The 15,065-nt window shown below is 56.7% G+C and overlaps 6 protein-coding genes across 6 annotated transcripts; 2 read left to right on the top strand and 4 right to left on the bottom strand.

Annotated features, from left to right (window-relative positions):
• Nucleotides 1-922: 922 nt before the first annotated feature.
• Nucleotides 923-2,976, top strand: MFIFM68171_09625 (uncharacterized protein; the record flags this gene model as incomplete). Its single annotated transcript, XM_071065044.1, has 3 exons — nt 923-1,674; nt 1,824-2,219; nt 2,325-2,976. 3 exons carry the CDS (start codon nt 923-925, stop codon nt 2,974-2,976), a joined length of 1,800 nt encoding a protein of 599 aa, XP_070921145.1.
• MFIFM68171_09624 (uncharacterized protein) lies at nt 2,749-4,144 on the bottom strand (the record flags this gene model as incomplete). Its single annotated transcript, XM_071065043.1, has 3 exons — nt 2,749-3,110; nt 3,285-3,316; nt 3,426-4,144. 3 exons carry the CDS (start codon nt 4,142-4,144, stop codon nt 2,749-2,751), a joined length of 1,113 nt encoding a protein of 370 aa, XP_070921144.1.
• A 1,280-nt stretch (nt 4,145-5,424) lies between these two features.
• MFIFM68171_09623 (uncharacterized protein) lies at nt 5,425-6,690 on the bottom strand (the record flags this gene model as incomplete). The annotated part of the gene is made up of 1 exon (XM_071065042.1): nt 5,425-6,690. One exon carries the CDS (start codon nt 6,688-6,690, stop codon nt 5,425-5,427), a length of 1,266 nt encoding a protein of 421 aa, XP_070921143.1.
• Nucleotides 6,691-7,684: 994 nt separating this feature from the next.
• Nucleotides 7,685-9,506, bottom strand: cct1 (chaperonin-containing T-complex alpha subunit Cct1; the record flags this gene model as incomplete). The annotated part of the gene is made up of 3 exons (XM_071065041.1): nt 7,685-9,211; nt 9,269-9,354; nt 9,419-9,506. 3 exons carry the CDS (start codon nt 9,504-9,506, stop codon nt 7,685-7,687), a joined length of 1,701 nt encoding a protein of 566 aa, XP_070921142.1.
• Nucleotides 9,507-9,932: 426 nt separating this feature from the next.
• Nucleotides 9,933-11,717, top strand: MFIFM68171_09621 (uncharacterized protein; the record flags this gene model as incomplete). The annotated part of the gene is made up of 3 exons (XM_071065040.1): nt 9,933-10,354; nt 10,410-10,474; nt 10,537-11,717. 3 exons carry the CDS (start codon nt 9,933-9,935, stop codon nt 11,715-11,717), a joined length of 1,668 nt encoding a protein of 555 aa, XP_070921141.1.
• Nucleotides 11,718-12,416: 699 nt separating this feature from the next.
• On the bottom strand, nt 12,417-14,518 carry MFIFM68171_09620 (uncharacterized protein; the record flags this gene model as incomplete). Its single annotated transcript, XM_071065039.1, has 2 exons — nt 12,417-13,981; nt 14,044-14,518. The coding sequence occupies 2 exons, from the start codon at nt 14,516-14,518 to the stop codon at nt 12,417-12,419; spliced, it is 2,040 nt and encodes a 679-aa protein (XP_070921140.1).
• Between the last annotated feature and the right edge of the window lie 547 nt (nt 14,519-15,065).

The raw sequence follows: 15,065 nt of genomic DNA, 5'->3' as shown, positions 1-15,065 counted from the left end.
GGTTGGTTGAATGAGTTTGACCCCGAGATCAGCAAGTCTGACGGGGAGCGGGATGATGGCACTGCTTTCCTCTAGTCACAGTGCATCGCATGGCCTCTATTTCTGCGTCATTTTCTGCGCTACCCACTACCACATCCCATCTACACTCAGCCGGTGATGGGAATAACCATCGGATGAACAGGGTCCTCCTATTTTCACCGGTCGACTGCAATCTCGTACTACGCAAGTAAAGCGCATATAGAGCTGGCGCTGGGGAGAACTTAGACTGGGTTGTTCTGTTTGCACGGTTCCTACACTAGCACAGGGACCACAGCTCGGGATCCAGAACACCGCGACTCACTCGCCAGCAGGGCAGCTCTGACATGGGAGAGCCGAGGAGTTAGATAAGACAGGCGGTCGCTGCTTGGTGGTAGGGATATTAGCGGGGACGGTACCTAGCGTGCTGTATACTGTAACTTATACTCCAATCCGTATTACCTTGGCTTGATGGGAGTCGATGCAGTGTAGCGAACCTCTTGGCATGGTCCTGGCCAGCACAAGGACAAGGACGGAGTCTGCAGTCCGCAGATCGCATTCTGCGAAGGGGGAACAAAATTAAGAAGAAAAATAAAATAACACTCCATTCCATGGCAGTGGAACCAGCAGGAACCGTCAGACACCGTCAGCAATTAGCTTTCTGCGGTGTCTCCATTCAAGCCCGATTCAACCACTGGACGTCTTTCCAGCCTCACGGGACGTCCCTACCCTCTGGTGCACTCCACCGCGGGCCTCTTCACCAAGGAAAGAGAGAGAAGGGCTGTCTACCTTCGCAATCGGACTTGCCATCTAGAGCCACACACTTCAGCTTGGGATTTCGCTGCGCGGCGTCCCTCTCTGGCGTACATGGTTCTAAGTACAGGTAGCTCTCGAAACCAACACAACGATGAGCTCTCCATCACGGCCCCCGTCGCCATCATCCTCATTATCGTCATCGCCATCGTCATGGCCATCATCATCAACAGATCTTCATCAATCGCCAAACACCCTCGTCGAGCGTTCGACGCAGCCCACCACGCTCAATCTGGCCATCATCGATAACTCCAGTCTCGCTAAGAACAAGGACACCAGCGGCCTCTGCGTCGGCTGCGGGAACAATCTTCCCGCAGAAAGTCATGGATCTCCACAGTGTGTATCCTGCGACAATTGCGGCCGGGCTACGTGGTGCTCGCCGGCCTGCGCCTTTGGCGGTTGCCGGGGGACTGCTCCCAACGGCTCCAACATGGTTCTGTGGCTCGGTTCTTACGACACACATCTGCAACTCTGTTCACAGCGTGCGTTTGCGCCCCCGAAACTCCCGAGCGAACCAAAGACCCGCCGTCGTTGCCGGGCTCTTCTCTTTCCAACAAACAAAGAACGCGCCAAGGCCGTCTGGGTGGACTACGACACCGAGACAGCCGCTCTCGACATCGACACCGTAGCCTTGAAAGATTTCGAAATCATACACAGACGTGCCACCTCCTCCGAGTTGTCTCTCGCTTACAAGGTCATTCTGCAAAAAGATTCCACTGGCTACTCGAACGACGTAGCTCACAGTATCGCCATAATATATTACCCTCCTGAGGGTGTTAAAATGATTCCCTCATTCGTCAATAAGTCCATCGCGGCCCTCGGCAAGCCTCAGCAGTTGAAGACGTGGTACGTCAAATCCGGCAGTATTTATAGCCCATTTTCGGTTGTCCCCGAAGCGAAGGCGATAGATATATGCCCCCCCGAGACGCAGGCCCTCGAGGCACTACCTGAGGACCCACCTGAAAGGGAAGAGCATCGCTGACACTGTCGCACAGGCGCGGCCCCTTGGTCGCCATCGCCGTGTCCCACAACCCAGGCGGGAAATACTGCTTCGTGGAGCCCTTTGATCCAATTGACCTTTCCCGTACGGTTGGATGGTTCCGTGACCACAAGGATAATATTGGCTTTCCTGCCCTTGAAGCCGGGTCCCGTTACGCTTGGCCTGTTCTGAAGATGACAGATCGTATGCATACTTTTCTTTCCGTTGCGTTTGGTCCCCTCCCTTCCATGACCGAGATTCAGATGAACATGGCCAGCCCAGCGTTCCACCGAAGTTGGTTGCCTTGCATAGCCGCCCATCGGCTCGGTCTCCCTTGGTACATCGCCCCGGCGAATTCCGAATCGTGGGACATCAGGGATTACGAAGAGAACGACGATGCCCGCTGGCTGAAGTAGGTCTTCGCGCGGACGGGGAGTGAGCACACCTGGCGCCGTCAGGTCCACGTTGCGCGCCGCTTCCCCGTACCTGCATTAGCATTAGCGGCCACCTATGGTAGCATCCTCATCAGGGACGCCGAGCGAATGCCGGTCCACCCTGAACACGTCAATATGCTCAACCAGTACCTTGACTCAGTATCGAAGCAGAATTTGGCCTACCCGACTACCGAGGGTTTCCTGCGTTTCTGTAAGAATCATTGTGCCCGGCAGCTCGCCGCAATTCCTCCCAGCCTCCTGTCGTCATTCGGTCTCGAGCCTACTACAGACACTCGGGATATGTTGCAATCCATGGACTTGGCCACCATCGAGAACGAAACATTCTGGACAAAGTTTTTTAGGCTGCACAACTTCTACAGCAAGCGTCAACCACTATCTGTCGCACGAGACAGGTTGGACTCCCTTTTTGCGGCCGCTCACCGAATTATGATGAACGCGAAACGCTCAAAGGCGTTTGCCGAGATTGCAGACTTCTCCCAAGAACTCCTAATATACCACGACCTGCGGACCGGACACATTCTTGGCCTTCAAACCGGTCTGGGTATCCTGCGTATCGAGGTTGACGAGTTGGGTGAGCACTTTTGTCTCGATCATAAGCTTCTCGGTGGACTTGGAAGTCCGGAGAGCCCGATACCCGACGAAGACGTGCCTTTGCTGTCGGAAGAAGGCGAGGACGAGGACCTGAACCAGGAAGGGGGCCAAGAGCAGGCGTAAGTGATAGCAGAATATCAGCAGCGTTGTATTAAGGTTAGAGGTTAGCAGCGTGCAGTGAGATTCCATGGGATGCGTCGTGTATATCCTGTGCCAGACCAGGTTCAAATGCTTTCGGTTGTCCTTTCGGAGGACTCCTATCGAGCTGTAAGATCAGCGTCTAATTAGGTATACATGGGGTAACCGAGGTATTATGCTGCTAGTTATCCGCTGCTGCACGCTTAATCCACTCTTATCCCACACCACCTCGGGCCGTTAAAGACCGATGGCCCTTTGGCGCAATCTGATGAATAAATCGGTGGCAGAGATACGGGTCATGATGTTCTTGGCGCGCACCCACACCCTGCATTCAGTCAGCCCAGCGAGCCAGTCTAACCGCCATCCTCCAGCGTGCTGTACTCTCCTAGAGGCAATATCGAGCGCAGTAGGATCTTAAGGGAAAAGTTACTCACCGATCCGATCCATCACCCAGACCGTCGCGGCCCCTCCCCGCCGCTTCCAGACCAACATACCACGTCCCCGCCACCACGGCGACCGCCACGCACCGCCGGAACACCGCGTCGCCGTTGAACAGCGCAAAGGTGATCAAGACCGTCTCGAACCCGGCGCACGGCCAGTAGTAGCGCCGCGGCCGCCAGGTAAACGTCCGGTCGAGCCACCGGCCGTCGCCGCCATCCCCGTCGTCCTCCCACCCCTCACCAATCCCACCCACCACGCCATTCCTTGTCGACGAGGGGAGGATGCGCCCGTCCCGGATCTCGATCGTCTTCTTGCTGCTCCGTCGCAAAAACCACTTGATGGCCGCGACCCCCGGGACGAGATCAACCTCGATGGGCGTGGTCAGGGAGGCGACGCAGAGGTGGATGTAGGCTGTGGCGAGGAGGGCGGCGCCGACGAGGAGCGAGTCGGCTATGAGGAGGGCCACGGAGCCGTCGAAGGCCCAGGAGAGAGGGGTTATCGGGGAGCGGATGACGAGAGCGAGGAGGAGGAGGGTGATTTTCAGGGAGGAGAGCTGGCGGACGCTGACTTCGGAGCTGGAGTTGGTGTTTGTGCTGGAGAGGGTGTGGATTCGGGTTGCGCCGTGGTGACTCTGTGACGGAGGGGGTGTTAACCGTCCTCCTGGGGGAGAGCCAAGGTCCCTCGCGATATTGCTCAAGTCAGTAAAAGCCATTGGGGAGAAAACCGGCGACAAGGATGTTGCAGGGCGAATGGAGCTGAAGTTGGTTGTGCTACCGGCCAGTTGGGGAAACCTAGAGGATATGGGCAATACATGATAAATATTCAAGACGTATCAGTTAGCCGCCCCAGAAAGCAATCGGCACCTCTGGTGGTGGCGGTGCCTGGCCCAAGCCAGCTGCGGCATGGCAATCCTTCGCCTGCACGGTTCTACTTTGTGGCCGTCCAGGGAGTAGGCATTAAGTGCTGAGGTAGGACAAGGCTGAGCTGAACAGCCCTGCACCAATTAAAAGCGTTGCCATTCTAAATATAGAGAAGTTTATCCTTGCCGTAGGATTTATGGCGCATTGTGGAGTAATCCTACCTTATTTTTCGCTTGTTCCAGGATGTGATTAATGGTAAGTCTAAGTCCTCGTATTCCTTGTTCTTTTTCAATTTCTCCTCCTATCAACGATCAAAAGACTTAAAACAATTCATTACCACTATTGTCGTTCCCTTTCTGAGAAACCGAGGTAAGCTACTACATACTAGTAGACAGAAATAGATCAGCTAAGCCCATGTTAACAGTCAACGCCTGAATAGGTACGAAGATAATTCTGTGTCCTAACCGCTACAGATGGTGTATGATAGGTTAGATACTTTGAGGTGATCTCACCGTATGTCGTTATGCATGTTCAGGTACTACTCACATATCTTGCTAGTTGTTTCGTTGGTTGATATGCCCGTGGCATATCCATTCCCCGGACGCCGCCACAAACCGCTGTTCCAGCGTGGGTGGCGCGGGGAAGGGAGAGAGAGAGGGAGGGAGGGAGGTAGATCTAGTACCCTCGTCAACTTGGTACATAATGCTGCTTACGGTTTTCCGGAGTCTTTCTACTCATTTATTGTCCTTGTTCAGAGTTAGGTTAGAATTCTATAGACTGGAGGAGGTAGTTACGATATCAGAAGTGGAGGATTTCCGAGTCTTCCAAAAGTCTAATTATAAAGGCGTCCTGATAAATCACTTGCTATTTAACGAGAATATACCGAAAGCGCAGAAAGCCGACAGATAATGCCCCAACGCTAGTGTTACGGAGCTTTAATGATAGTTGGATCTAGTTTTCTCGACTCTCAGCCCGTAGTTCATCACATGTATATGGATGCAGTCCCTTGAGACATACCAGCCTCCCCTATCAGATAAACCAACTCACGGACCCATGCACCGAAATATCGCCAATTTATACCATCGACACTGCGTCCAAGCTGGCCGCTATTCTAACCCCTATGTCTGCCCGCTCAGCACCATGCATACTTCTCATTCGCAACCCAGTCCAGCTCTGCGGTCGGCTCCTCCCCATACCACATCAAGCTCGCGATACTCTCCTTGTCGCGGTCGACAAACTCGTATTCGACCCCACACCGCTCAATCAGGCCCCTGAGCTTGGGTGTTGGGTTCCACATTTGCACGTCCTGCGTCTTCCACTCCGCCGCCTCGGCCTGCGCGATCTGGATAATCGAGCGGAACCCGTCGACCAGCGCCTCATCAGGCTGCTCCTCGTCCTCCACCACGACTCTCAACACATGCAGTGTGTTCCCCTCCATCTTCTTCAACCCACCATAGTACCCCCTCATCCAGACCGCCCAGACCCTTTTCCCCGGCTCGCCGGCTACAGCACCCCGAACAGTCGGTGTCCGCCCGAAGATGCACTTGGTCATAAAGTCCTCCCTCATCAGATGCCACAGCAGCATGTCCAGCTCGGGCAGCAGCGCCACGTGTGTCCTCCCAGCCGGCCGCCTCGCGAGGTCGGCCCTCAAAAGCCTCTCATCAACGCAGCACAGCTCCGCCAGCTCATGATAGCCGATGGGGCTGGCGAGCGCTTCCTCCAGGCGTCCCGGCCTGGGCTGGAACGCGACGTGGGAGCTCGCAAAGGGCGCCCAGCCGTGCCGCGCGTAGAACTTCTTGCCGATATCGCTGTAGAGCACCGAGAAGAGCGAGTGCGGGCCCCGGCCCGGCCCGGCCCCGTGCTCCACCCCGTTCCCGTTCTCGTTCCCGTTCCCGCTCCGGTTCCCGTTCCCATTCTGGTCCCCACCATCACCCCCACCCCGCGTCACCCCGTGGACCTGCCACCCCCTGAGCCTCTCGCCGAGCTCGCTCATCATGCGGCTCGCGTACCCCCTGCCCCGGAACTGCGGGTCGGTGAAGACGCTCCCGATGCCGTGCGCGGCGCCCTCCTCGACGGTCCCGTCCCGGCCGACGAGCGCCCGCTTGCGGATGCTCTCGCACGACGAGAGCACGGGCCGCTCGTCCGGGGGCAAGGACGCCACCGTCAGGATCCAGTGGGTGATGCCGCCGTCCCGGGCGAGCGGGACCGTGGTTAGGTAGGCCTCCCGGGCGAGGTAGTCCTTCTCGGAGAGGGCGGGCCCCCACATGGGATGGGTCAGCTTCCATGTGCGTGTGCGTTCCGCCGGGGTCGGATGGGTGAGGATGAGTTCTGGGGACGAGGCATCCGGGAGGGGGTAGGGGTAAGGGGAAGAGGCGGTGGCGGTGATGTTGGAGCCCATGCTGAAGGTTGTTTTTATTTTTCTCTTGGGCTCTTTGTGTGTTTCGTCTCTCGTTTTGGTAGCGCGGATATATCTATCTTAGTCTGTATTGCTAGGGAAGTAAGTCAATTAGGGATTGTAGCGTGAGATGAGACGCCAGAATCTCAAATGGGGACTCAACGACGCAACCGGACAAAGGAGAGACAAGTCCCCGTTGAACATCAGGTTCGAGTTCCGTGTAAACCGTAAGGCGCAGGCCAAAACTTTAAAAAGATAACGGAAAGGACCGGGGACGTGAACTCCGCTTGCCGATGGCCTCCGGCTGCCAAACCCGGCGTCCAGCGCTAATCACTAGCTCCAACGTAGTACTTAGTCATGAAACGCCGCATCCTCACATTACACGCGATGGACTCGCCATCTCTCAAGGGTGACAGCTAGCCACGCGACCAGCGCCCCAGGAACGGACCCCTCGTAGAAGAATGCAGCAGTGCGGAGAAGAGACTCGAAGGCATCATTCCCTCTCGCCCCATTGGCCGGCGGTCCCGGGAAGCAAGGTCAGATGCACCATCCGCTCCGGTGCGAGACAAGGATGAGAGCCGCTCGCACACCGCGTTTTACGTCACAAAGGCACATCGGCTCCCGGCGGGACGGTCGGCGAAACAAGGCTGCTCTCTGCTCGGCCCTTGCTCTGGGGCCAGCGGCTGACCGGCGGAAGTGCGCCGGCCGAAGACACTAAAATAAGCCAACTGCTGCACGCTGCTCCTTGGTTGATTCCGCTGCGGTCATCGCGGAGATTGCCGGCAAGAGACGCCTAAGCCGACAGTATGCGATCCGAACGGGCCCCGGAACAGGGGTCGTTGTGTGCGATCAAGAATGCATCTTCTTCCTTCATTACATGGTTGCTACTGATTGATGGGCCGATGTGGACTGCCTCGGACCTCAAGTACCTGCTTTGAGAGTGGTACCGCTTCTTCGATTCCTTTGTTTTCATTATGGGTACTGCCACATGCTCCGTCTAGTGATCGTGTCCATCATCCTCCGGCTGCGGCTCCGGATCCAGCTTGATCAGGGTATCAATGCGCATGATGCTAATGCACGCCTCGACGGCGCTCTTCAGCTGCCGGATCTTGCTGATGCTAGGCTCCACCACACCCGCCTTGATCTCATCCACCACCTTGCCCTTCATCAAGTCCAGTCCGTAGTTCTTGTACGCCTTCTTGCGCGCTACCGTCTTCTCGTCCTCGTTTGCCTCACCCTCCTGGATGCGCTGCGAGAGTGCATGCCTTGACCGCAGTTGGGCTACCAGCTCTGAGGCATCCTTGGCTGCGTTGACCGCCAACGTCTTGGGAATGACGAGTAATGACTGCGCAAACTCGCCGATGGCTAGCTGCTCCCGCGAGCCAACCGTGCCCGCAAACTCCTCTAGATAGATGTGCAGAGCAGTCTCGACCGCACCGCCGCCCGGCACAATGCTGCCGCTCTCAAGGGTCCTCTTAACGGCGCACAAGCTGTCGTGCACCGACCGCTCCATCTCGTCGAGCTGGAAGTCGTTGGGGCCCCGGAGGATGATGGAGGCCGAAGAGTGCGTCTTGGTACCCTTGACGAGAATGCACTCGTCGTCCGAAATGCGCTCCTGCACGACCTCCTCGGCGTGGCCGAGATAGGACGGCTCAAACTTCTCGTCGCCATTCAGGTCAGACAGGGTGCTTAGCAGAGTGGCGCCCGTAGCCTTGGCGATCCGACGCAAGTCCTCCTTCTTGCAGCGACGTACAGCCATAGCGCCTTTCTCGACAAACAGCTTCAGACACAAGTCGTCGATACCCTTGGTGGTGAGGACGACGTTGGCGCCGGCCTTGAGGATCATCTCTACCCGCTCAATAATCATGCCAGACTCGCGTGCCCGGATCTGCTCGAGCTGATCCGGGTCATCCACGGTAATCTGAACACCAAGCTTCATCCTTTCCTTCTGAAGGTTCATGTCCAGGCAGGCAATTTTGGCATCCTGTACCCGCGTCTTCATTGCCTGCGAGGCCACCGTGCAATTAAGCGCGTAGCCCTTGACTAGTATTGACTCCAGGGCCCCCTTGCCGTGGGCCTTGAGGATGTTGACCGCCTTCACCGGGTACTTGACCTCGTTCTTGGTGTTTGTTGTCTTGACAGCCTGGATGGCATCGACAACCATGTTGGCAAAGAAATCTGAATCGGCGCCGATGATTTTGCTGGACATGGACGTCTTGGCGATATTCAACAACGACTCACGCCCCAGGTTCTCGACCTTGATGCTGACATGTTCGTTCATGTACTTGACTGCCTCCCGGAGCGCTAGACGGTAGCCCGTGATGATGGTTGTTGGGTGTATCCGGTTCTTCATCAGTTCGTTTCCTCGCTTGAGTAGCTCGGCCGCGATCAAAACAACCGATGTCGTGCCATCGCCGACTTCCTTGTCTTGCTGGTGCGCGAGGTCGACCAGAATCTTGCCTGCGGGATGCTCAACATCGAGTAGACTGAGGATGGTCGCGCCGTCGTTTGTCACCGTCACATCCTGTAGCCGTTAGGAGGGGATGCTCGGCGGGGCTTAGAGGGCGGGGCCGGAACTCACTCCAATATCATCCACCATCATCTTGTCCAGACCGCTGGGGCCGAAAGAGCTCTTCACGACATTTGCAATCGCCTGCGTAGCCAGAACTGTGCGCCTGGTCAGCAAGGTTCTTGAGCTTGGGGCTGTCACAGATGCCTGGGGTAAACCAACCATTTTGGTCCCGGATATCTGCGCCAGAGATCTTTTGTCCACCGAGAAACAGCGTGCCGTTTCTCGGCTGCTCAAACATGGAGGCCATCGTGAAACGTATTTGGCGTTAGATGGCGGCAGGATAGCAGGGGGAGGGGGAGAGGGAGCGTGGGACTACGATCGAATGTCGGGTCTGTTGACAGGCTCCAGCAATTTCGAGCTTCGACCGCCCGCAAGGCAGCTTCAGGAACTTTTTTACCGGAGGGGGAATTAATCCCCCGCCGGCAACTGAAAGGGAACGTCAAGCTCTGATTGGTCGTGTCCCCACTGCACCCTGGCAGAAAGTCGCGGTCCAGCCCAAGTGCCCCTCGTTTCGAGCGCGGGACAGCGGTCGCAAGTGCGGGGCACCAAAAATATACAGAGGACTAGAATACAGCCTGTGCCTCGTCCCGCCTCTCTCGGATCGACTCACCCACCCTCAAACTTCTCCTCGACCCGATCCGCTCCTGATTCGAATGCTTCGAGCCCAGTAACAATGGAGGACGCAAAAGAACAATCCAAGAGCGCGCTGAAGAAGGCCGAGAAGCAGGCCAAGATGGCGGCTGCGAAGGCTGAGAAGGCCGCAAAGCAGGCGACGCTCCCAGTCGTCGGCGGCAAGAAGACCGACGAAATCATTGGCATCACAGCATCGAAGGCGGACAACTTCCCGCAGTGGTATCAGGAAGTCGTTCTCAAGGCCGAGATGATCGAATACTACAGCGAGGTGTCGGGTTTCTTTATCATGCGCCCGGCAACCATGCACATCTGGAACACGATCCGGAAGTGGTTCCAGGAGCGGATCGAGGCAATGGGCGTCGAGGAGACCAGCTTCCCCATGTTCCTATCGCAAAAGTCTTTGGAAAAGGAGAAGAGCCACGTTGAGGGTTTTGCCCCGGAACTGGCTTGGGTGACCAAGGCGTGAGTCAACCGGGCGTCTTTGGGGTCGCACAGGGATATGGCTGACAACAGATAGGGGCGATAAGGATCTCGAGGTTCCAGTTGCGGTGCGCCCAACGTCGGAAGCGGTCATGTATCCCTGTGAGCTGCCTCCGAACCGGCCCAATGCTCTTCCAGCTGTTGTTAGTTGCTGACCATCGCAGACTACTCCAAGTGGATCCGCAGCCACCGCGACCTCCCGCTCAGGTTGAATCAGTGGAACTCGGTCGTCCGCTGGGAAGCCAAGCAGACCACCCCCTTTCTGAGAGCCAGAGAATTCCTCTGGCAAGAAGGCCACACTGCCCACTTGACGGAGAAGCTTGCCGGGGAGGAGGTGCTCCAGATCCTCGAGTTGTACGCCGGTATCTACGAGCAACTGCTCGCCGTTCCGGTCGTGCGCGGCCGGAAGACCGAGGCCGAAAAGTTCGCGGGCGGTTACTACACTACGACGGTGGAGGGCTACATCCCTTCAAACGGGCGAGGTATCCAGGGCGCGACATCCCACTGCCTTGGGCAGAACTTCTCCAAGATGTTCGACATCACTGTCGAGGACCCCAACGAGAAAGGCAAGCACATCCACGTGTGGCAGAACTCGTGGGGTCTCTCCACGCGTGTCATCGGTGTCATGGTCATGATCCACGGTGACGACAAGGGTCTCGTCCTCCCGCCTCGCATCGCCAAGATCCAGTCCATCCTCATTCCCGTCGGCCTCACGGCAAAGATGACGGCAGAAGAGAAGGATAAACACCTCAAACAGGTTGACGAGCTCTTCGGTATCCTCAAGAAGGCGGGCATCCGCGTCGATGTGGATCTCCGCGACGGCTACACCCCGGCCTGGAAGTTCAACGATTGGGAGCTCAAGGGCGTCCCGCTCCGGCTCGAGTTCGGTCCCAAGGACGCGGCTAAGGAAGTCGTCAGTTACGCTCGCCGCGATACGGGCGAAAAGGGCACGATACCGATCTCGGAGCTTACCACTAAGGTCCCTGAGCTACTCGAGACGATCCAGCAGGACATGTACAACAAGGCTGAGGCGGCGTACCGGGCGCACCGCCTGAAGATCACCGACTGGAATGAGGTTGTCCCGGCGCTCGACGCTAAGAATGTTGTCATCATTCCCCACTGCCTCGTTCCGGAGTGCGAGGACAAGGTCAAGGAGCTGACGACCGGGCGCTCGGACGAGGCGCCCGACACCCCCGAAGGCCAGAGGGCCCCATCGATGGGCATGAAGTCCCTATGCATCCCCTTCGAGCAACCCGAGGGCCTGGTCAAGGGCGAGACAAAGTGTCTTAATCCCGAGTGCACCCGGCTGGCGGAGCAGTGGTGCATGTTTGGGCGGAGCTACTAAAACGCAAAACACTTTGAGGAGGGTGGATCTCGGATTTATGTCTGTCATTTTGCAGTCGAGGGAGATTAGGTAGCGCTAGCAGGCCAAGGATAGAGCTGTGAAGGGTTGACGGGATTACTTCTCTTGCCTTCCCGGGTTGGGCGAAGTGGAAAGCGATGGCGGCCACGGCGACGGTGGCTTGCTTGGACAAGGTCCCTTAGTACCTCCATGCGCATAGAGAAATGCGTTCGAGACGCGGTTCCCCCCTCATTGCGCGATACATCATGGTACAATTGCTATCTTGATATATCGCCTGGTCATCTCAGGCGGGTCATCGCGTCGAGCCCCACTGCCCGCTCAGGATTCGACCATAAACGGTGCATACCTGCGCCGCATGTACACAATAAATACAAAACTCGTGCATCGAATCCAGCAGCAAAAGAGAAACCGTAAGAGAGACATGTCCTTGGCCTCCAGAACTATTGCCCTTTCATCTTGACTTCTGACAAGGATAAGCCTCCACAGACGCCCATCAGAGTTAACTTTGAACCATATGTAACGGGGTATCCCTATACCCAGACAGACCGTTCCTGCATATAGACATCTTTCCCTTTCAGACCAGGATATAGAAAGGAAAAAAAAAAGCAAGATTCACCCAACGGAATTTCCTCCTTCAAACCTGAGCAGTTGCATGCTTCACCTAACATCTCACGATAGTCATCACCATGCGACTCCACCCGCACCCGCAGCCGTGCTACTCCCCTTCCTCCCCGTCTTCTTCCCCTTCCCGCTCCCCTCCCCAGCCACCTCCTTTTCCTTCAGCTGCTTGACCTTCGCCTTGCGGATCGCCTCCATGTCCAGGTTCCTGCGCCACTCGCAGTCCTCGACAAACTCGCACGACCTGCACTTGAACGCCTCCTCGAGCGACACGCCGTGCGGCTCGCGCTCGCCCTTCCACCACCGCAGCGTCTCTGCCAGGTACAGGTCCAGCGTGTGGGGCTCGACGAAGAAGGTGTTGGTGCAGATGACGGAGCCGTCTTCCTCTTCTTCTTCTTCTTCTTCTTGTTGTTGTTGTTGTTGTTGTTGTTGTTGTTGTTGCTGTTGCTGTTGCTGCTGTTGTGGGGAGATGCGTCGTCGTCGTCGCGGCCGTGTGCTACCTCCTTCCTCGGGCTCGGGCGGTGGGGACTCGCTCGAGTCGATGGCGTCGCTGCGGTCGCGATCGCGGTCGCGGCCGCGGTAGCGGTACTCGACGGCGACGATTTGGCCCAGGTCTACGGCGCCTCGGGGGAAAGTGAGGCGGATTTCGTATTTGAGGAGGGGGAGGAGGGCGCGGAGGGTGCGGTATTTGAAGTTGGGGGACTGGGAGGGAGACTCGGACCAGGAGTCGCTGAGTTGGGAGGGGCTCGAAGCGGCCGAGACGAAGCCCTTTCCGCTGCCGCCGGCGGGCTGGTCGCTCGACCCTGAAGAGGCAGAGGAGTCTGACTCGGCATCGACGTCGGCGAAGACTTCTTCGTGCAGGTCGCCGATCTGCGCCATGAACAAGTCGGAAAATGGCTCGTCTGGGTCGAGACCATAGCGCTCGAACACGCGGATGTAGTCGAGTTGGTCGGTCGCCATCTGGGTGAGAAAGCGGTGGTAGAGGAAGAGTTGGATGATAGATACCCGTACTTGGGCCCGTGGCGGCGGGGTGGCGGTTGTACGCGTCTTAACATCCGTGATGTAGACCTCATAGTCGGCGGCTCTGCTGCCAGGACCGTCAGGCTCCCTTTGAGAGCCTGTGGTGCTCTGACTGCCGCCGCGGCTGCTGAGAACCTCATCCTGCAGTTCCTGGTCGGGGTTCGTGTAGCTCAGCCCGTCGATGATGCCATTGACAACGTTACCGTCTACCATCCCCCATACTTCAAGCTCGCGCGTAAGGCCCGTGTCTCGCAATGTGCGCAAACCCTGGATGATGTTCCAAATCTTCAGGCCGAATGTATCTTCTTTCTTGGAGACTTCTATTGTAACGGACGTGTACACTTCGCGCTCGAGCTTCTCGTGGACCTCGGAACCCCGCTTCATGGCCGTCGTCCGCGTCTTTCTGCCGCCTAGCCGGGTCAGAGTGTAGTAATACTGCAGCTCGCACCACAGTCCGGCCGTCAAATCCGACACGGAGAAAGGCTTCATGGGAAATGTGCGGAAACGTAAGATTGGCGGTCGGCCGTCTTCGACAGCGTCTTTCGCGCGTTTCTCAGTCTTCGCAGGAAACTCCGCAGCCTTCTCGGCCTCGGAGAGCGCGCGGCTCACTAACCGCTTCGGTCAGTGGTCAGTCAGAACGTGGGGCAAGTAGAAGCCCGAAACGACTTACAATCCGGGTAGCTAACGTCCGGACCTGGGAGCAGCGTAGGCGTAGACCTAGGTTTCGTTTCGGAGACGAATGAACCAAGGCCGCCATGGTCCGCCGGGACAGAAGGCGTAAGCCTCCGTCTATTCTGCCTCTCGGCAGCGCCGTGGCGCGAGTTGCCGCCCACATAAAGGTAGTTAGCGTCTGACCCGTCGAGCTCTAATATGCTAAAGCTCAAATCGTCGTCAGAAACGGCAGCGATGGTTTCGTCAATTGCAAGGGCGGCGTCGGGCACAGGGCTAACAGGGACCGAGCTTTGTGCAGGGGTGAAGGGGGCAGATGTTTTGGAAGGACGTGCTGGGGTCGAGGGGGCTGGGCGAGATTGTGGCACAACTGGCGAAAGGCGGTCGACAACGGCTAGCAGCTGCTCTTCGTCGGACTTGGTCAGATCGTAGCTGTAATCGCTACTATGGTCGCTGTCAGACCCGAAGCCCGCCATGCCCGCTACTTCAATGCATCGCTCTGAGCAAAGTCAGAGTTACTATTGTCGTGTTAGATCATATAGGCGGCGCAACGTCCCAGCCTCTGCGTCTGCCTTGCCCCTCATCTGCACCTGGGTTGCTTCGCGCCCATGTCCCGCCACTTTTTGCCTGCCGCGCGCGTGCTCACGTGATGAACGACTGAGCCACCTCGTTGCTCGCTCCTGGCTGGATGAGCCGGGTACCTTGGCCGTTATCACAAAACAACAACCAAAAAAAAAAAAAAAAAAAAAAATAAAAGTACCTTAATTCTCTATTAGTATACTCCTAATCAGGACTCCCAACATAACTGCCATATCCTCTTAATAAGACATCTTTCCCACTATATTTTAGCGATCCAATCTATCAGTGCTGTCAATGGATCACTCAATCCCTAGCTAGGCTCAAGTTGTTCGCTGAGTCGTGACTTAGAAGACTAACAAGGGGATTGCTTAAAAGTCTTTGTCTGCTCAATCCTACTTATCCTCAATTCTGTATTAAAGTTACGTTATAAGTACCTGATTGCCT

Source organism: Madurella fahalii (assembly GCF_045866475.1).
Source record: "Madurella fahalii IFM 68171 DNA, scaffold_5, whole genome shotgun sequence".
NCBI lineage: Eukaryota > Fungi > Ascomycota > Sordariomycetes > Sordariales > Madurella > Madurella fahalii.
Note: the sequence above shows the minus strand (reverse complement) of the source record. Positions and strands in the feature narration are given on the sequence as shown.